Genomic DNA, 23,157 nt, shown 5'->3' on the forward strand with positions numbered 1-23,157 from the left:
GTTGTGTGTGACAATAGATGCATCCTCTCTATCCACTACCAACCGAGGGGTATTTCATCCTCTTGACATTTCAGATCCTCGATAACAATTCTAGGGTCAAAGGTGAGGCCTGGCTTCTTCAATCCCTACATATAAAACAACTGGCAGCTGTTAGAACATGTAGGACATATATGGCTATTAGGTGTCTCCTTTCCAGTCAAACTCTGGTCTATGCTGCCTAAAAATATATGGTCTTTTGTCTGTTCAAAAAAAAAAAGAGACCAAACACAGGAAGTCCTTTGTCCTATGACCGTATCCATGTTCTTCTGAAAATCGAGCTCTCTCCACCTTCTCCTTGGAGAAGCCAGACATCGGGATTCAAAAGCTGTGTGTGCTGCTTTGTACAAATCTTATGAAGCACATTTCACTCATCTTTAATTCAAAGTCTCCAAAGCATCTTGTAGTCTGTCTAGTGACTCAAGACAGTATGTCTGTATTGCATATAACAAACATTGAACGAGGGCCTACTGTGCTACTCATCTGGTTTGGCTTTGGGCGTTCAAGAAGTGTGTTCAAGTCTCAGAAAACCAACAACGTTTGCTACTAGAGAAAACTTGAGACAAAAAGCTGAATCACACATCCAATATAGTAAAATGTTAAAAGTATTCATTATTGAAATCACATTTAAAAGCACAGCTGCATGAAATCAAATACAGAATGAGAATCTGTGAGTCCCTAATGCCAGATGACCCCGCCAGGCCTAAAGTATTGGCTATCCCATACATACAGTACCATGAAAAAATGAATAAAGTGACAGAAAATATGCAGAAAAGACATTGTTCAAGATACAATAATAAGTACAGGTAACATCACTGCATTATATATCCACCATGCCTGTAATATTAACAAAGAATATACAATACCCACTATTAATGTATGGTGGAGGTCCCAGCACCTGACCCTGCCCGACGTATTCCTGTGACAAACTGTCAACATTCAGGCACCCCTGAGGAAGTTGGCAGTTTGCCAACAAAATACATGGTGCAGGGGCAGGTGCTGGGACCTTCACCATACATTCATATTGGATATTGTATATTCATTGTTAGTATCATGGTATTAGTGCATATATAATGCAGTGATATTACATGTACTTATCATCGTATCTTGAACATAGGAGTCACCTGACATTAGGGATTCACGGATTTTCTTTCTGTATTTGTATTTTGTTTTCATGCAGCAGTTGTATTTTTTATATGTGTGTGTCCAATAAGGAATATTATTATCATCTGACTATATTGGATGTGCAATACAGCTTTTTGTCTCAGTCTTTCTCTAGTAGTGAACGCAAATTTGCACAGGTTAACTCACAGCTGTAAATCTGCACCAGATTTAGAGTATTAAGTTTAAATAAATAAAAATGTTTGTTAAAATCTCATTCATAATGCTGCAATGGATGCAAATTGGATAGACAAAATCAGCAATGTATGCAGAGACAATTAAGGTTGGCCTTGAGGTGAACAATAGAAAGAAAAGGGAAATTTTTTTTTTTTTTTTTTTTTTGTTAAAGGGGTATTCTGGTATATATATATATATATATATATATATATATATATATATATATATATATATATATATATATATATGGGCCACAATGAAAGTAAATAACTGTACGTACCATGGAAGATGCATAATAACGAAAAGGCCTCTATCATGTTGATGGAGATAGCTGTTGAAAAAAATAACAATGATAGTAATTAGCCCATATATTATTGGCTGTGGCAGTCATGTGTGATTTCCCTCTGACTCCTCTTGTCGCTAATCTGCAGACAGTTGTAGAAAAGTAGATGGAAGGGATTATCATATGACTGCATGATCAGACAACACTCACAGCTTGATTCTAATGGGTAAATATGAGACACGCAGCTTTTTATAGGAGCTGTATACACAAAATCGTTGTATATTTTTTAATCAAGACTGGCAAAATTGCTTACATTTTAATCTAGGTATTGATGATGAATTGCCAATTTTGGACATAAAAATGTAGCCTTAAAGCAATTTTTATTATTTTTTATTATTTTTTTTAAGGCGCAAAACAGAGTGACAGAATAACAGTCTATAGTAATTGTTGAGATTATAGAGGGTAAAGGCATAAAGGTAAAGGTCAGATGAAAAACAGATGTAGAGTATATGCAAAGAGTGGGGAGGTGGACAGAGAGCTATAATTTTGCCTGGGGAGTCTGTGTTGCCAGAAAGAGCAGCTTCAGGCTCCAGTCAATAGCTCATAGAAAAAAGTGAAGAATGTACATATAGTGATTTTCATTTAAAGGGGTTATCCAGTGCTACAAAAACATGGCCACTTTTCCCCCTACTCTTGTCTCCAGTTCAGGTGCAGTTTGCAATTAAGCTCCATTTACTTCAATGGAACTGAGTTTCAAAACCCCACCCAAACTGGAGACAACAGTAGGGGGAAAGTGGCCATGTTTTGTAGCGCTGGATAACCCCTTTAACCCTTTGAGGACCAGGCCCAAAATGACCCAGTGGACCGCGCAAATTTTGATCTTAGTGTTTCCGTTTTTCCCTCCTCCCCCTCTAAGAGCTCTAGCACTCTCAGTTTTCTATCTACAAGCCATGTAAGTGCTTGTTTTTTACAGGAATAGTTGTACTTTGTAATGGCGTCATTCATTTTACCATAACATGTATGATGGAATTCCAAATATATTATTTATGAAGATATAAATAGGTGAAATCGTAAGAAAGAATGCAATATGGTAACGTTTGGGGGGTTCCTGTGTCTACGTAATGCACTATATGGTAACAGCGACATGACACTATTATTCTATAGATCAGTCTGAACACAACCATATGCAGGTTACACAGATTCTCTAATGTTATATATTTTTTTTTTAATGAAATCCTTTTTTTTGGCAATTAAATATTAATAAAATGGGCCTATTGTGACGCTTATAACGGTTTTATTTTTTCACCTATGGGGCTGTATGGGGTGTCATTTTTTCCGCCATGATCTCTAGTTTTTATTAATACCATATTTGTGAAGATCGGATGTTTTGATCACTTTTTATTGATTTTTTTTAATATATAATGTAACATAAAATCGGTAATCTGCGCACTTTTTCCCCTCTTTTCGTGTACGCCGTTTACCGGTCGCAATGACGCTTGTTATATTTTAATAGATCGGACAATTACGCACGCTATGGTATATTATATGTTTATCTATTTATTCATTTTTATATGTTTTATTTATATAATGGGAAAGGGGGGTGATTTAGACTTTTATTGGGGGAGGGGTTTTGGGGTTGTGTGTTAGTGTTTTGAACTTTTTTTTTTTTACACTTTTGAAGTCCCTTTGGGGGACTTGTACATACATTAACTTGATTTCTACACTGATGAATGCTATGCCATAGGCATAGCATTGATCAGTGTTATCGGCGATCTGCTCATTGAGCCTGCCTGTGCAGGCTCAGTGTAGCAGATCGCCGATCGGACCGCATGGAGGCAGGTAAGAGACCTCCAGCAGTCCGTTTCAACGATCGGGACCCCCGCAGTTACACTGCGGGGGTCCCGATCGGTAAGTGACAGGGGACTCCCCCTGTCACTTACACTTAAACGCTGCGGTCGCGCCGCGATCGCGGCGTTTAAGGGGTTAATGACACGCGGCAGCGCGATCGCTGCAGCGTGTCATTACCGGTGAGGTCCCGGCTGCTCACTGCAGCCAGCCCCCACCTGCTATGAAGCGCGCTCCGCTCCGGAGCGCGCTTCATAGCGGGAATAACACCCATGACGTAAGGTTACGTCATGGGTCGTCTGGGGACAGACTTCCATGACGTAACCCTACGTCCAGGGTCGTCTAAGGGTTAAGTATAGGACCCAGTAAGAACCTACAATGGGTTACCACTATGACAAGCATTAGTAAGCCACTGTTGCCCCCACCCCCACCAGGGTCAAGAAAAGGTTTTACAGGACCAATTTCAAATATAAAAATTATCTATCTATCTATCTATCTATCTATCTATCTATCTATCTATCTATCTATCTATCTTCTGTAACCTCCTAAGCTACTTTGCTAATCATCTCACTCTCCCGTACAGACACAGGCAACATCGGCACCAAAGTGAGAACACCTCCCCTGATCCGGTCTGGACACAGCAACACATAGGGGGACATTTATTAAGTCAGACGTTTTTTATGCTGGACTTATAAATGTCCCCGCATCTCCGGCGCTACGGAGATTAATGTAGAGGCGGACTGCCTGTACATAAATCAGCTGAAGGCTGGAGTAGTTTTTCGGCGTAACTTTAAGAGAAAAAAATAATGAATCGTCCCCCCCCTCCACCCCCCACCCCCCCACCCCCCGGCGTACCCAGCAGAAAGTGCCGTTTTACGAATATTGTATTCGCAAAATGGCACTTTCCGCCGAAAATCAAAGATACGCCAGATGATACATGTTCCTCCCCCATAGTGTCTATCTAGGTAGAGTACTGGTAGTGGGGGAAAGCAGTACATTGTCAGAGCTGGGATGTTTGTGTATGTGTGTGTGTATGTATTTGGAGGGGGTCAGTCAGTTTCATTCCCTGGTTCCTCTAGTTTATCCTTATCAGTGACTTTTAATTATTGCAGAAGGTTTAAAGAGGTTGTCTGGGGAAAACCAAAACTATGCCACCTGCCTCCTGTGGCATAAAATAACAATTCAACCACATTTACCCCCTTGAAACCCCCTCCCTTTGCTCTCACTGGGGAATTTTCTGGTTCCAGATATGTTCCCCTTCTGTCAGCTTTTGATGACATCACACTCCAATCTCAACCACTCATAGAATAGAACAGGGGACCATACATCAGCAGAAGCCAGCAAAATGGGAAAACGGCTAGGAATGGAAGATAGCTCAGTGGGAGCAAGGGGAAGAGTGGGGAGCGGGGTGAGGAAAACTTTTTTGCTGTTTTATGTCACTGGAAGGCATTTTATATAGCATAGAATTTCTCTTTTTAATCAACTGATGTCAAGAAGGTATATAGATTTGTAATTTACTTTACTAAAATTTCTGGTCTTCAGCACTGCCGTATGTCCTGCAGGAAGTGGTGTTTTCTTTCCAGTCTGACACATTGCTCTCTGCTGCCACCTCTGTCCATGACAGGAACTGACCAAAACAGGAAAGGTTATCTATGGGGATTTAATACTGCTCTGGACAGTTTCTGTCATGGACAGAGGTGGCAGCAGAGAGCACAGTGTCACTCTGGAAAAAATACACCATTTCCTGAAGGACATACAGCAGATGATAAGTACTGGAAGACATGAGATTTTAAATAGAAATAAATTACAAATCTTTATATTTTCTGACACCAGTTGATTTAAAAGAAAAACTTTAAAATGTCTTTCTGCAGCTCATGATCTCTACAGGTATGGGATAGGCTACCTGTCTCTTGGCTGTAATGAATAATTATCATAGAAGAGCAAACTGGATGATCCAGAGAGAAGATAGATATTCACAGATCATGCCCCATATTTCCATATAACACTGAAGGTTTCCCAACCTTTTGCAACCTAAGGGCTGTATTAAACAGCCCAAGCCACAAAGTAAATTACTGGTGATCTCCTGGATCAGCGTTTGTTTTCTTTGCACAGCTTAGTAATTGTGCTGCAAGGAATGTAGAATGATTACTGGACCCTTTGCTGTGATCATCTGTCAACCGTACATCCCCTATTGCACGAGAGATGTGCGGCCAACAGTTGTTGATTTTTCAGACAGGTCAAAATTTCAACATATAATAAGGCCTTTAGGCTATATTCTCACCAGGGCCAGATTTAGACAAAAAATAAACCCCACCAGCCCATAACCAATACTACCACCATGTAGTGATCTTATAGAAAATACCAAGTCTCAACTGGTGATTATGATGATCGAGCTGCAGACTATGAAAAAAACACCAGATGCAGCCAGAGGCAGTGGCAATTATAAGAGAGCTATTTGCTCTCCTGTCAAGTCTGTGTTAGTAAATTCTTGTAATCTCAATCATACCCAGGAGTATACTGCACAGATGTAGTCACACATAGAACACATAACTATTACACCTGGTGACTCATAGGCAATATCTTCTCTGATGTTCTTTTCCCTTTTCCTTTTCATCTAGGTTAGACTGATACAATATATTGACTTTTCTTGACCACTGACATGATTAAGAAATTGAGACTTCACCTAGGCACCTAAATTAATTACATCATAGGCCAGACCTTTAAATTAAATAAAAAATAAATTAACCCCTTTGCCACAGATTTTTTTTCTTCTTCCGGATGGGGGGTTCTGAATATATATACACATTTCTGTATAAATACTGCAACTGTACACAGTTGTATGAATTAAAAACCCTTTGTTAACTACCCTATACAATTCTTGTTCTTGATGAGAACAAAGAGCTATTGTTGTTTTTGATTTATTTGACCTCCTGAACACTGGTAGGGAAAGAAATCCTGGCACTATTAATGTATTTGGGTTCTTTCTGATGTCTCCCTGGCGTTTACACAAAGGAATCATGGCATCATCCTGTTCTTTTGCCCTCATTTTATTTCTGGCATCCTGTTTTGTATGTAATAGATTCTCTACACCATGACCAAAATATTTTAATTTGTGTCTAACAAAAGTGTTTCCTGGAGAAAGTCTTTTTTTTTTTTTTTTTTTTTAATCAATTGATTTAGTTGTCTTGCTGCCCATTCCTTGCATTTGTCTTGTGACATGAAAAAGATAAATTGTATTTTAATTATCCAACTTTTACAGACCATGTTAAACACAACCTTCTATTGCTCTAGTTATACTTCTTTCCTGCCTTTCTTTTTTCATTGTGTCAGGGAAGTTCACAAAAAACAAACAAAATAAATAAACAAAAACATTCTGATCATAACTACTACAGTAGCTCTACTACTGTCTATAGAGCTATGTGACAGTTTTTGCAGAGTGAGGCTTTTATTGGTACATTTTGAAAAATAAGGCTATGTTCGCACACACCATTCTTTTTTTTCTTTTTTCTTTTTTTAAAGAATGGACGCTTATTGAAATGAAATCAGGATCTGTTCTTTTCTGCAGGGGCAGCACCGCATTGAATTCAATACAATTCCGCCCGCTGTGTTCTGACATCGTTATTTTTAAATAATGAACAGCTGTTCACACTATGTAAAGTACAGCCGGCAGCCGTACTTTACATTGTAGTGAATGGTTATTTGATGTGCGGGCACACTTAACAGTGTCCACAATTCAATTGTAAAAAAAAAAGATAATATTACTACAGCAGATACTGCTATGCAACAGATGGTGTTATAAGTTGTGTGAACACAGCCTTTGAGGAGACATCCCTGCTTTTGCAGCTAGAGGCCGCTCCGTTATCTGGCTTCTTAGCTGCCACACTGAGGATGGATGACCTCTGACCCCCTCTCCTGCTGGAACCTCAGTGATGGCTCATGTGTAAGTATATGCAGAACACTATCACTGATAAAGTAGGGGGTGAGGGACACTGGTGGCTGTTTAGACAAAACTATTGCCAGCAGCATAAGGATGTGGTTTAGTCCTACAGAAGCTATGATAATGCAGGACTACAACTCCCAATGTGGTCTGGCTGCTCTCTGTGCCACCAAGAATGAACATTGAAGGGGACAAAGGCTGCATAGACAGACCACACTGGGAGTTGTAGTCTCACACTGTCTATGTACTAAGTTAACCTGTGACTTTTCAGCTCCTGTAGGACTGATATATAACATGAATTGCCCCATATTACCTGATCCAATCATATAAAACATTGATTAAAAACAGACCAGTAACTTTCATCTACCTCAAAATGGTATTAGAAAACTGGTATGGCGGTGTTATCCAGTCACAGTATAATGGTATTGTCAGGTCAAGTATGGCGCTGTTATACAATCACAGTATGTCGGTGTTGGTCAGGTCTGGTATGGCGGTGTTATCCAGTCACAGTATGGCTGTATTGGTCAGGTCAGGCATGGCGCTGTTATCCAGTCACAGTATGGCTATGTTCACACAACGTTTAACAGCGTCCGTTGCTATGCAACGGACGCTGTTAAACAGCTGGCCGCCGGGCTGCACTCAGCCCGTTCCTGCAGCCGATACCTCCGTATCGGCTGCAGGAACTTTCTTTCTTCCCAATTGATTTGCGGGCACCGGCCGCTGTGTCCGCAAATCAATTAGCCATTCACTCCAACGCAATGTGCGGTCGCGCTGCACATTGCGTTGTGTGAACAGCTGATGTTTAAATAATGTACAGGCATTATTAGAAGAACGATGTCTGAACACAGCGGGTGGCATTGCATTGATTTCAATGCAGTGTCGCCCCTGCAGTAAAGAACGGACGCTGAGGCAATTGCAATCAGCGTTCGTTCTTTACTAAACTATGATGTTGTGTGAACATAGCCTATGGCTGAATTGGACAAGTCTGGTTTGGCGATGTTATACAGTCAAAGTATGGTGGTATCAGGTCAGGTCTGGTATGGTGGTGTTATACAGTCACAGTATGGTGGTATTGGTCAGGTCTGTAAGTATACACTGTGTCTTTTATTAACACAGCATTATTAATGTTACCTTCTTAAAGCGTACTGTGCTGTAAACTGCAGTGAAAGTGTCTTACAACACAATCCATTGTGGATTAGGCAGGAATTTTTCAACGTATCCTGCTGCCCCAACCAAATGATAGGTGTTTTCCAGCCATAATGAGCTATCCACAGGGTAGCACATCGGTCAACAATCAGCAAGGTCCGTGTAGCAGTGGGGATGTCACTGTTAAACTGCAGTTTTAAAGGAGAAGTTTAAAATTTTAAAGTTTAAAGTGAAATTTTTTTATTAAAGTATTGTATTTCCCCCCAAAAGTTATACAAATCACCAATATACATTTATTATGGGAAATGTTTATAAAGTGCTTTTTTACCTGCACTTACTACTGCATCAAGGCTTCACTTCCTGGTTAAAATGGTGATGTCATGACCCCCAGAGCTGTGCAGGCTGTGGCTGCTGGAGAGGATGATGGCAGAGGGATGCTCAGTGTCCCTCCAGTGCCCTGTGTCCCTCAGTGTCCCCCTGCCATCATCCTCTCCAGCAGCCACAGCCCGCACAGCTCTGGGAGTCGGGTTGTGACATCACCATTTTATCCAGGAAGTGAAGCCTTTATGCAGTAGTAAGTGCAGGGAAAAAGCATCCGCTTATTCTGCCCCCATTTGCCGTTCATATACAGAGCCACATAGACACACCCGTACGTGTTACAGGTCTGTGTTTGGGCCAGGATCCGCCATAGTACGGCTCATATTAGAAACACAAATTCTGTATAGCCAATGAAGGTATCTGCCCCGTTGTGGACAGCTGTGGGTGCACATCTGGTTGGTGGCTTTTTTTTTCCTTTTTAATTATTTTTGTTTGTAAAATGGAAATGGGGGGGAGGGGATTTCAGCTTTTACTGGGGCAGGGGCTGTGTGCTTTAAAATGCCAGGGCTAATTTTAAGTGCCAGGCCGGCCCTGGCTACTATTGTTATTATTATTAGCTTGAGGTCATAATAATGTGACCACAATCAGTTTTGTAGTTACAATATGGTAGTAATATTTAGTTACACTATAAGGCTATGTTCAGACGTGGTATGATACCTGCCGTTCCATGACCTGGCCGGGTAACGGAATGGCCGTTGTCAGAAGAGATCATCGACGGTACTGAGGATGATCTTTACCGCCACTGAATTCTGATACTGGCGCATCCATAACCATCAGAATTCCCCACTGCTCACCATGGAGCAGAATAATCAGACTTTAGCATGCTCAAGCTGTGCTTATCTCTAGTCCTGAGGTCTGTAGAAGCTTAGTTAAGGGAAACAGCTGTCACCTGTATTCATCATGAGTTGTTGGCGTCTTACCTGCTAAGAAAATTTGTCTGTCAGTTTTGGACGAATAAACAAGCACTGATTTTTTTCACGCATACAGTGGTGAGTGCCGCATTATTCCAATCTCTCAGCCAATGAATTGTGACTTTTCTTATGCTATGATATAGCTGAGCACCCCACACGTGTAAAGTTAATTGGTCTGTACTACGGAGTCCAGCTAAGCACATAGTGCACCCCATAAGTGTTATAAAGAAGCATGCTGTGCCAGTCTGCATCTATGTAATACTTTGTTTTTTTAATAAGGGTTCATTCTATGTTGCTGAATGTGGAAAGGAGTTTTTAATGAACAAGGAGCTATTCAGTTACGTATTTTTAAAGGTTCAAACAAGCAAACATAAACTTTTAAGGCCTTATTCACATGTCCAAGGTTTTTCACAGAGCATGATTTTGTTCACTCTGCGAAAAATACTCCTGCATCCCTGTTTGGATATGCTGGGTTGGGGGTCTGGGGAGCGTGACATGAACTGGGGAGATGGGAGCGGTGACAGGAGCGGGGAGATGGTAGTGGTGACAGGAGTGGGGCAAACAGCAGCCGTGACAGAAGCAGGGGAGAGATGGATGGAGGTGACAGGAGCTGGGGAGAAAGGAGCGGGGAAGATGGAAGCGGGAGACAGGAGCAGCGGAGATGGAAGCAGGTGACAGGAGCGGGGAGATGAGAGCAGTGACAGGAGCTGGGGGAGGCATCCGTACCACCATCTGCACTTTGACCTGTCCTATATTTTCACAGCAAGAATCAGAATGGAAGACGGCAGGAATAGTATGAATGCACACATAGGATTTAATGGACCCTAAAATTGTTCATGGTCTCGGATCTGCGACCACGGACAATTTTATGGGACGTGTAAATAAGGCCTAAGAAAAACTGTTACATGGGGAGATACTGAGGTAGAAAGGCGGTCTTTGATTTATATATATTTATGCAGTTTAGGACTGGGGCATCTGATGCCCAGAGGAAATGATCCCAGGGGCCCAACAATGAATAACCAATGAGAAACGACATGACAGTCAGTGCTAATGCAGGTTCTAAATCTGGGGGCCCACCGGAGGATCCTCTGGTCCTCTGGTGGGCCAGACCAACACTGTATTTATAGTCCACAAAAGTAAAAATGTTCTGGATAGTTACAGGGACTAATAGCCCTTTTCCACGGAACGATTATCGTTCATAAACTCGCTTTAACGACTGCTCGTTAAAGATCACTAAACAATTTTTTTTTAAGCAAACGATAACACATAACGTGAATAATATATGTAGAGTAACGACTACTTTGCGGTCGTTACATGGTCGTTTAAAACGTTCACCGGGGTAATCATGACCATACGACACACCTACTTTTTTAAAACCTTTTTACGAACGACTGAAAGATTTCTAATTTTATGAACCGATTAGCGAATTATCTTTCAAAGACCAACGACTTTTTTTCGACATGCTGAAAAACAATTTTGAACGACATTATAACGATTTTGCCTTTGTCGTTCGCTTCATTACACCAATTCCACGAAGCGATTATCGCTAACAAGCGGTCGTTAGAGCGAGTTTATGAACGATAATCGTTCCGTGGAATAGGGCCTTAATAAAAGCACAAGCAGATCCCTTCTCTCACGATCATGAGCTATGTGGCACCTGTGCACATGTATATGCAGTGTTCTCCACAGCTATGTTATTTTTGCTATTCTATTGGATGTCATTATCACTGTCAGATAAAACAGGATCTAGATCTATTGTTACCCAACATGTGATGTTGTTGTCACCTGTCTCTAACAGCAGTTTCTTTGCACAATATGTAGTAGGTAGCTAGTAAAAGATGATTTCATGTTCTTTTCTCATACATATTTCATGAAAGTCAAAAAGTGTAGGTGTATTTTCATTGCCATGTAATCCAGCATGATTGCTTTACCTACAATATTCAGATTGGTGAATAGTAGAGCAGTGCAATGTATGTTTATAAGTATGGATGTGTTTTTAGTAAGAAAATTTGCAACAGTTTCCATTTGGATCCCTACTGGTTTTGATACAATATTCACTGTCACTGTCACTACCATTGGCAAAGAGAAACGTAATCTATTCCAGTTCTCACCTAAACTAATTTTGCACCTTTAGGGTATGTTCAAACGAAGCAAAAGCAATGGAATTCCACGGCGGAGCTCTTCGCCGCAGAATTCATCCTGTCTCAATGTCACACAATGTCTCTATGGGAGGGCTTGCGCACCTTCTGTTGCTCTCCGCTCAAAGAATTGACATGTCCATTGACAGGTATGTCTCTTAATCCTCAGTGCCTTTCCCGTGCACTTAGTTGTTTACTTCACAATCTGGTAAAACAATCTGCTACACTAAGTGTACTTCCCCGCCTCTCTAGCGCTAATCTGGCCCACCCCTGGCTGGCTCACTCCATTGATCATCATTAGAAGGGATGGGCTGTCCAGGCGGATCAACACTATGGGGGGCGGGCAGTGCTCCTAACGGTGCCCCAGTGCTACTAATGGTCTTACATGACTGTGGAGTAAACGACTGCATGGGAAGTCTCCTACTTTCATCCTCGGCATCTCCTGTGCAATATTTAAGGAAAGAATATTCTTCAAATGTTCCCATGACATTCCCAGAAAGATTTCTTTGGCCTTTGCTGGTGTAATCAATCATGTGTAGCCAATTTAAACAACTCTTACAGCCAATATGGACTGAAATGAGTACGGCTCCTTTGGTGTGAGATTTATCTGACAGATCAGTAAAGCCAAAGCCAGGAACAGACTATAAACAGGGAAATGGTCATAAAGGAAAGACTGATATTTCTCTTTTAAAATCCATTCCAGGCTTTGGTTTCAAAAATCTGTCAGATAAATCTCTCGGTATAAATGCACCATTTGGCAAGTTATCAATTATTAGACAATTGTTTGTTCAATGGGTGTTCACGCTACTTCTTGTGGTGGTCAACTTTACCCTTAAAACCAACTAACATATCTCTTCAACTGTCTTGTGGTTTTAACAATTCTACACTCTTTGCATTCTAGTGCACTTAATATATGTGTTATTGCAGATCCTGGTTGTGCACCTGGTTAATAAAAATAATGGCCGATTGACAGGATACAGTGTCCTATACCTAACAGGGTCCTTTATCTTTATTTAGTGTCAAATGATGTTTGTTTTCTAATACGTGAAAGTAGGCATTTACTGAGTCATCAGATTGTAAAGGATGGAGGAATACGTTTAATATTAAAGGTCATTATTATCTCTTATTGTCACTAGTGTCACTCACAAACTCATCTACAGAGGAGAATCAATTAGGCACTATGGCAATGGCATCTACAGTCATTTGTGAACATGTTACATAAAGGGTAATGCTATGCTAAGCAAAACATGAAGGTCAGACTGTATGTGATGTTGTCAGAAACAACATTTTGTGGCTCCAGCAAATAGGTGCATATAAGTAAAATAAGAACATAATGAAATTCCCAAGGTTGGGGACAAATCATCAGTCAATAAATGCAGATTTATTTTACTTTTGCTGAATAGACATTTTATGGAACAGCACAACACACCAAATAACCCTGGTTTAACCTATTAAATCTGCCACTGTTGTTTGTTCATCCTGCTTCTTTGGAGCACAACACAATGAAACATGTTGCCGTTACGAGCCTGAAAACGCTTGGGAAATTTCAATAGGACTGTGAAGTACACACTTGGGAAACATTTGTCTTTTCTGTACCTGTATAGAAACTTTATTACATCTATGTACTCACCATAATCTATTGTTCTATCTGGATTATCTGAATAAAGCCTGGGCTGCTTTCTCTCATTTGAGCAGAATAACTTGTTGTTTTTTTAAGCCACAAGAATTGTTGTTTGTCATGTCAGATCTTTAAACTGCTAGTAGTGAATTACTAGTTATGCACAAAGTACTATGAAATTTGTATATATATATATATATATATATATATATTTTTTTTTTTTTTTTAAGAGGTTATTCTTTATACAAGACCTTCACCCATATGTATTTAAATAAAACTGAAGTAAATATGAATAGATACAATACCATGGGGGAGATGTATCAAACTGGTGTAAAGTAGAATTGTCTTAGGTCCTAGCAACCAATTAGATTCAACCTTTCATTTTTCAAAGAATCTGTAAGGAATCAAAAGTGGAATCTGATTGGTTGCTAGGGGCAACTAAGACAATTCTACTTTACACCAGTTTGATAAATCTCCCCCTATGTGTTATAGTATATATTGGTAATGATCACTTCTCAGTATTACAGCACAGTTGTTTGCAATAACCTTTCAGTGGTTACGAGAAATCTTCTATATGGGTTTTCTAAAATTAGAGTCATGTAGAATTTCATGCTTATGACCTCTTTTATGTTATTGCTGGGTTGTATTGAAATTACCATATGTTATTTGCCATGTAATTCTTGCATGTCTCTTTTTTCAGCCATTGAACTATGAAAAAAAGAAATTGTATTCACTGAACATTGAAGGAGTAAATACTCATTTGGATTCAAGATTTTCTCACCTGGGACCTTTCAAAGATGCCACTATGTTAAAAGTTATTGTTGGGGATGTAGATGAGGCGCCCTTGTTTACAAGAACTTTTTATGAGATGGAAGTTTATGAGAATGCTGATATAGGAACCATTGTGGGAATGGTAACAGCTCATGATCCTGACAGTTCCAATAGCCCAGTGAGGTAAGACTTATTATTTGTATAAATGTTTAAACAGCTTTATACGTCTTAATGCTCATGAATACACTTCTTACTGTAAACATGTATTTATTAATTAAGTCTCTCATGTTTTGTGTGTTTTGTGTCAGGCTTAGAAATCTCCCCACAGTTCCGAGGCTCTTAGGATTTGTGTGGAGGAGAAATGCGTCTACCTAAATCCCATGTGTTACAGAGCACCTTTGTGCGCACAAAGTGAAACCTACACCAGCTCAGAGCTGTCATAGGTTTCGATTACATGGAGAGGCACCACCTCTTTGCAAGTAGCTGCACCCCCCTCCCCCCATTATGCCGTCTTCCTGCCCCTCTGGTGCAAGTGGCACAGAGAAAAATATTAACAAAACCAGCATTTGCACATATATTTACGCGCACTGGGCCCATCTGCACCAGAAAAAGGCATTTTGTAAAATAGGAAACACGACACTCAGGTTTAGATGCAAGTGAAGAGGAAAAAACATACTGCAGTCTCCTTGTGAATATCTGTGCCAGTGGTTGGGGATTCCTCAATGCCTTGATACTGGAAAGTAGGAAACACAGCACTCAGGTTTAGATGCAAGTGAAACATAAAGTTTTATTTCAATAATCCTTCAAACTTAATCCAGGCAGACAAAGTAGGTAGGTAAGTAGAAAAAAATGCAAAGGGTTTTGCTACTTGGCGAACTTTTGGTCAGACCCCCCAACCTTTCTCAGGCCTTTGTAGCTCAGTAGATGGTATGATGTCTGCTTGCTGGCGGGCCTCATACCTTCTACTAAGCATATGCAGAGGCCTGAGAAAGGTTGGGGCGGGCCATCCCTGCCAAGCCAGCAGACATCATACCTTCTCCTGAGTATATACAGAACTACAAAAATTCTGAGAAGGGTTGCGGGATCAGAATGTAACATTATTTCTACTTACCGCCTTGTCTGGCTGGATTATGTTTAAAGGATTATTGGAATCAAACTTTATGTTTCCCTTGCATCTAAACCTGAGTGCCGTGTTTCCTACTTTACAGTATCTAGGGATTGAGGAATCCCCAATCACTGCCACTGAAATTCACAAAGAGACTGCAGTATGTTTCTCTCCTCATAGAAAAAGGCATTTTAGCCTGATAATAAATATCCTCCTATGTTTTTTTTTTTGTAACACTTTTTCAGCTGGTGCATGAGAATTTAGTTCCTTAAGTTGGAGCATGCTCACTGATCGTCCATATGCCACACAATTGTTTTTCTCATTTAAAGTTGGTTTAAACATACCAGAATCACAGCAGAGTTCACACTGCGAGTTGGCAGCAAAATCCACTGCGATTCCTGGCCTTAAATAGATTTACATACTCACAACAGAATTTTCATTGCTCTGCATATATGTAAAGCACCACTCCTCTTAACCTGCAGCGGCCTGGTGAATCATTTACTGGTTCGCGCTCTGGCCTTCTTCTATGGCTCCCGCCTTCCTTACTTCCCGCTCAGCCAATCAGTGTGCTGTCCTGTTGCTGGCCTGCTACTGAATGGCTGAATGCTGGGAGACACAGAAGTAGGCCGGAGAGCAGACTGTTAAGTATTCACCGGACCACAGCAAGTTTAAAGGAGATTGCACTTTACATACTCACAACATAAAATGAAAATTCCACTGCGAGTGTTTAAACCTATTCAAAAAGACAGTGCCAGGAATTGCAGCGGATTTCGCAGTGTGATTTGCTATGTGTGAACCCACCCTGAAAAAGCTGCTTCTTTTCACCCTCTGGTGAAAGCTACTATACAGGATTTTTGTCTCAGAAGATGTTGCTCCTGTTTTAGAAACTTGGCACAAGTACTGTATGTGGTACATTAGACCATATCTCTGAATTGAGCACTGATAAAATAAGGATAATGTACTGTAGGCTGAATTCTTGGTTATGCTTATGACATGTGGTATTCTTATGTCATTTTAACTCCATATTATAGTCAAAACATATCTCACACTGAATTTATAAAAGTGCATCACTGAGTATTATTATTGTTACTTAAAAAACTTTTTGATATGTCACACAAGCACGTTTTACTCCCGGCTTGCTCCTTTCTTTTTTGCAAGATTCAAGATTCATAGGCTTACTACATACAACTCCTGTGACAAGACTTATGCCCTCAGACCCGTGCTTCTCCTGGCACTATTTAGGGTTTGGTGGGGGTCTGAACACCAAGATCATGTCCCACTAAAACTTTTTAGATGTCTGTGGGATATATTAAAAGGCTTTTTGTTTTTTGTTTTTTTAAAGTAAAAGTAACGCTTTAAAAGGCACAGTATTGTAAAGTGCTGCCTAATCTGTTGGCGCTATATAAATAAAAATGAATATAAAAATGATCAGTCTATGAAAAAACAAAGGCTTTGTTTTTTTTTCTCTCCAGAAACTATATATCAGTTCAAGACACTATGTTATGAATATTTACCATATAGAGATTGTTGATTGGCTAATATGAATGTGCCAAAGTTATGTGATTTTTAAACATATTGCATAACAAAGTGATCATAAATTTATGTGTTTGTGAAATTAAGGGGGTATTCTCATCTCAACAAATATAGTTAAAAGGAGCCAATCATCTCCCCTGCAGCTATTAATATGTTACTATTACCCGCCAAGCACTGTTTCCAGGCATATAGTAGTCAATATGAACGTTACTTACAGTATATGGCCAAAAACATACTTTGTGAATCCTTCCTATGTAGTCATGTGGGCAGTCCTCCTCTTCCAACTTGTCACTACTGGCGGAAAACTTTTCTGGCAATCATGCCTCCCTGGAAGTGTCGGTGCTCAGGGATGTCATCTGCAGGTGATGCAGGCTCCTATGCGCTAATGCTCCAAGGTAAGCATGATTACCGAAGATATTTCCCGCCAGCAGTTACTAGTTAGGAGCTGAAGACCGCCCACAAGCCTACATAGGTAGGATTTACAAAGTACATTTTCAGGCCATATAAGGAACCCTCATAGTGATTGCTTGTATGTGTGGAAATAATATTTGGGGCCATAAAGTAACATATAAATAGCTGCAGAGGCAATTTTATAATGATTAATTCCCTTTAAACATTAAGGACCAATCAAGTTAAATATGTTTGCAAATACATTTATTAAGCAAACCTGTGTCCTTCTGTTATACCAGCTCTTTTCCTCCCAATTGACATCTCGTTGTCTAGGTAACTGACCACCGTTCTAGCAGAGCGTGTTCACAGCCCTATGATTTTATTTATTTATTTATTTTTTACCTTATTTATTCTACTGTAACTAGTATATTCTGTATGTCATCATCCTGTGTAAGGTTTAGTATGAAAAATATTCTACATAATTCTAAAAAAGAAACAAATGTTACACGGTTCTTTTTCTGAAGATCTCCATGCAATGCAGAAAATACTTAGCATTTATTGGCTCATCAGTCTATTCTCTCTGTGGCCTGGGGGGCTTTTACCCAGTTGCCAACCTTGCCCAGCTTTTGTCCTCATTAAAAGAACCACTAAAGTCTAAAAACTGCATTAGTAATCTCAAAATCCACAGCCAAAGTTTGTCATTTGGCTGTCAGTCATGCCAAGCCAAATCTTTGTTTTAGATTACAATTACGACACAAAGCTTCAGCAGGTCCTAATGCATTAGAATCATTGGGAACTTTCTTCTGCATTAGCTGTTAAAAGGATGTTGCTTGGCTTCTTAAAGCATACTGGACTGGTGGATTGAAAAGGTAATCAGCACAGCAAGATGTTGAAATGTCTCTTCAGCTGTTCTTGATTAAATATCAGTACTCAGGCATGTTGACGATTATCCTTCCTAAAGTGAAGGTTCTGACACTAACAATGAACTAATCACTGATTGCACATATTCTTTATTCTTTCTTTTCATCTGTTATGTCCGCAAGAAATAGTTTCTGTACTTATAGAATTTTATGCCATATGGACAAAATCTACAACATATATATATACAGAATTGTATACAAATGATGTACATTCTAATATAAGCTAAGCTCTATTCAATCGTATAGTTATAAAAAAGGATCTTATGTAAAGGCATGTACAATTCCACATCAATTTAATGGGGGAAAAAATAGCAACAAGTACAAGTTTTTTCTGTAGGTTTATTAAGACGCTATTCTTTCAAGCATACCTGTCATTTCAGAGGTTTTTTTTATTTATGTATTTATTTTTAAACTGAAAAATGAAATGGAGGGCAGTTGTTAAAAATGACGGTGACTATTTACTGTTTAAAACTTGGAAAAGTTGAAAAAAGCCCAGCTGAAAATAGAATGATACACAATTATTTATATCCTTTGACTCATTTTAAGTGATAAAACCAAAGAAAAAACAATGTATAAGGGAAAATCAATAGTATTTTATTGAATTATGATTAAATCCTTTTTTGTTGGCGCTATACAAATATATTATTATTATTATATTATTATTATTATTATTATTATTATTATTATTATTATTATTATTATTATTACATGATAAGATAAAAAAATATATGGAACCTGATCCATAACAGACTAGGAAGATAAGAACCTATCTTGTGCAAAATGTATTATTCAGTGATTTACCTTTTGGAACAGATAATTTTTGAAGGGGCCCTTTTTTAGCATTTTACAGACATCATAATAAAACTCTGTGAACAGGTGAAATCAATTTTTGTAAATTGAGGGTATAAATAATAAGCATGTTTGTTGTTTTTATGCCTATACTCAGTTACAGCCACTGTAGCATACTGCTTAGGGCCCTATTACACCAACAGATTATCTGACAGATTTTTTTTAGCCAAAACCAGAAATGGGCTATAAACAGAGAACAGGTAATAAAGGAAAGACTGAGATTTCTCCTCTTTTCAAATCCATTCCTGGCTTTGGCTTAAAAAAATCTGTCAAATAATCTGTTGGTGTAATAGGGTCTTTGATTTATCTCATACCTGTAGAATGTCTGTGGATTTATTTTATGGGGGGGGGGAGCTTTTGATTGGGGGCCATGAATCTTTCCTCTGTATGCCTGCCTATGACCACCTTCAGCATAATGATCTACATGCATTATGTTTACGTCAAAGAGCCCAAATCTCACTTCCTCTCACTCTATACTAATTGTAATGTAGATCGACATGCAGGGGGTAAGTATAGGTATAGGGTGGAAAGAGGAACTGCCATTCTAGGGCATAGCATACCCTAGGCCATGCATCTTTAACACTATGCATCAAATAAAACATTTTTCAGTTAAAAGAAATCACTAACAAATGTTTTACAGGAATGGCATGAAATGAAAAGATCACATTTAATATATATATATATATATATATATATATTTTTTTTTTTTTTATTTTTTTTTATAGTCCATATTTAACACATAGTAAATGGTACTGATCTTCCATACTTTTCTCCTTTCTCTTTCCAATGAGGGTTTCTATCTGAGCTCCTTAAATCCTATGCTTTCTTTAATAGAACCATATAATTATATCTTTCTTTCAATTTCTGGCTCAACAAGTTTCTCTGGTGTTCGAAAGTTTTACTGCACATAAATGAAAAAAAAAACAACAACATTGTAATCTTCATATGAGAGACATTATATTTTCCTTAAAATTTATAATATAATATATAATATAATTATATTAGCTTGTGGCTGGAACTTCTGATTATGCAAGATAAAAAAAACTATATACAGATTTCCTGTGCTAAGAAGACTCACCACGTAGATGCAAAAGAATCTTACAAGAACCTTTTTCACTTTATATGAGACAATGCTTTGTTTAACCAATCATATTTTAATAATTGTGTACACGTGATTGTGTCTATATACTATGACTATATAAACTGCATAACTTCCCAAAAATAAACAGAAGCTTCCTGACTAGGCTAAGGCAGGAATTGGGTACCAAATCTGTCTTTTGGCGTCAAGTTCCCTAATCGCCGGCGCCCAGCCAAATAATCTAATTTGGACAGGGACAGTAACTCGGGATATCAGGATGGACAAATGGGCATCCATCCCTGACACATACAGTTTAAGGCTATGTTCTCACTTTGTATGACACCGGCTGTTCTGTGACCCAGCCAGGTCACAGAACGGCAAGTGTCAGAAAAGATCATCTCGGCCAGTAGTGCAGAACCGGAAGGATTATCTTTACTGCCGCTGAATTCAGATGCGGGCGGATCCGTGCGTGCCTGCATCTCAATTCTCTGCTGCTCACTCTGGAGCCCCACGCTTTATTGTGTGAAATGACATGGTTATCTGTGGCCGGTATTCATTGACTAGCGGCCACAGAATACTGACATGTCAGTTTCTTGCGGCGCCGCTAGAGATCCTGGCCAGAGTGTGTACTATGTGTATACACTCCGGCCAGGATTCCTTAGAAGGCAGCACTACGTAAGTTCCAAAGTAATCATGGCCGTTGCTCTGCAGTAATCACGGTCGTAGTGATTACTACGGAACTTACATAGTGGGAACATGGCCTAATATTAAATTGCATTTGTATCTAAACTTAGGTTACAAACCCACTTGGCGGGTCTGCAGCGAGTCTCCATGCTGCGTTTTTGCAGCGAGACTCGCTGCAGATCCCGGCCCTATACTTTTAATGGCAGACAAACACGCAGCAGGGATGTACATCCCTGCTGCGAGTTTGTCTGCAGCCCACCCCATTAACCCCCCGGCCGCCGGAGCTGATACTTCACCTGATCCCGGCTCCGGCGGTTCCCGATGTCTTCAGCAAGCCGGAGCGGGGACCAGGTGAAGTATATGCTCCAGCCAGCCGCCCGCAGCCCCGGCCGCCCGATCGCACCCCCCGCAGCCCCGGCCGCCTGATCGCCCCCCCGCAGCACCGATCGCACGCCCCCCCCGCAGCACCGATCGCACGCCCCCCCCCCGATCGAGCGGCCGGGGCTGCAGGGGGGCGTGTAAGCAATCGGTGCTGCGGGGGGGGGGGGGCGTGCGATCAGTGCTGCGGGGGGGCGATCGGGCGGCCGGGGCTGCGGGGGGGCGATCGGGCGGCCGGGGCTGCGGGCGGCTGGCTGGAGCATATACTTCACCTGGTCCCCGCTCCGGCTTGCTGAAGACATCGGGAACCGCCGGAGACGGGATCAGGTGAAGTATCAGCTCCGGCGGCCGGGGGGTTAATGGGGCGGGCTGCAGACAAACTCGCAGCAGCGATGTACATCTCTGCTGCGTGTTTGTCTGCCATTAAAAGTATAGGGCCGGGATCTGCAGCGAGTCTCGCTGCAAAAACGCAGCATGGAGACTCGCTGCAGACCCGCCAAGTGGGTTTGTAACCTAAAGAAAAGGTAAGGATGCATATAGCTGAATTTATGTATGTTTCATAATTCACAAAACTCTATAACCACAACCACACAATGTCTCTTTTTTTGCATTTTTTTTTCACAGCCAAAGGCTGTGTTCACACTACGTGAACATCCGGCTGTTCCGCGACCCCGGCCGGTCTAAGTCCAGATCACCCAGGCCGGTACTTACAGTAAGTGCGTGGCCTGCATCAGAGCCTCCCATAGCGCACAATGAAGCGAGTGGCCGGAGCCACTTGCTTCACTGTGTGAACTGACAGGTCTTTCTGCGGCCGGAATTCACTGAATTCCGGCCGCAGAAAACTGACATGTCAGTTTTTTCTGGCACCGCATGGGATCCCGGCTGGAGCGTATACAATGTGTGTACGCTCCGGCCGGGATATAATTGAAAATAAGGTTATGTTCCACCACTCAAAACTACGGCCATAGTTCTGCGGCGAGAACTACGGCTGTAGTTTTACATAGTGTGAACATAGCCAACACTGTAGATGTCATTATTTCAAAACAAAAGTTGTTATTCCACATATCCATCCAAAAAAAAAAACAAGAAAAGAAGTTCTATAGTTAAACACAACTGCTCAAATTTGATCCTGCAAGTTTGGGTACAAAATCATAATTTGGAGAAAGTTAATAATGAAAGAAAACTGTCCTTACATATGGATGATATTAAATCACATAAAAGGGTTTAATATGGTGTCATATACATACTCTTGAGGGTGTTGTAACACTGTATTCAAGAAACATCTGTTGGATCATTAAAGTGTCAAAGGAAATTATAAACAACTAGAGACTTGATAAGGACACATAAATCCTAATCTACACATAATATACTGCAATTCTGTGACTACATTAAGAAAGATGTGATGATATTGCTAAGTAAGTAATTTAGTGAGGAGATATCCATGCTCAAATAAAGTAATGTCAGTGATATTATCTCAATCCTATGGAGAGAAAGTAGCTAAATACCACAGAGTAAAACATCTTTAACAACTTCCAGTACAAAAGATTGACAATAAACTGAAGAGCACACTTGAGAATTAAAAATGGTTTTGTGGATATAAAATATATTTTAAATGAAAGAAAAAAAGTATTTTCTTACTAATTAAATTATTTTGGGATTTTTTTTGTTTAATGTATGATTTTTCTTATTTTTTTTTCTTTACATAACTATTGGGGCCTTAAGGCTAAATTCACATGGATGGATCTGCAGCGGATCTCTGCCTTGTAAAGTCTATGGGCAGACATTCTCGCAGCGAGTATGTCGGGAGACCGCCTGTTAA

The 23,157-nt window shown here is 40.1% G+C and overlaps 1 protein-coding gene across 1 annotated transcript in view; it reads left to right on the forward strand.

The window, feature by feature from the left end:
- The window catches only part of LOC138784621 (cadherin-18-like), a 295,998-nt gene that overhangs the window by 217,681 nt on the left and 55,160 nt on the right, over nucleotides 1–23,157 (forward strand). The window contains exon 6 of the mRNA XM_069960244.1: nucleotides 14,331–14,584. Coding sequence (XP_069816345.1) covers nucleotides 14,331–14,584 — 254 coding nt within the window. The remainder of the gene's footprint in view (nucleotides 1–14,330; nucleotides 14,585–23,157) is intronic.

Source organism: Dendropsophus ebraccatus, chromosome 2 (genome assembly GCF_027789765.1).
Source record: "Dendropsophus ebraccatus isolate aDenEbr1 chromosome 2, aDenEbr1.pat, whole genome shotgun sequence".
Classification (NCBI taxonomy): Eukaryota; Metazoa; Chordata; class Amphibia; order Anura; family Hylidae; genus Dendropsophus; species Dendropsophus ebraccatus.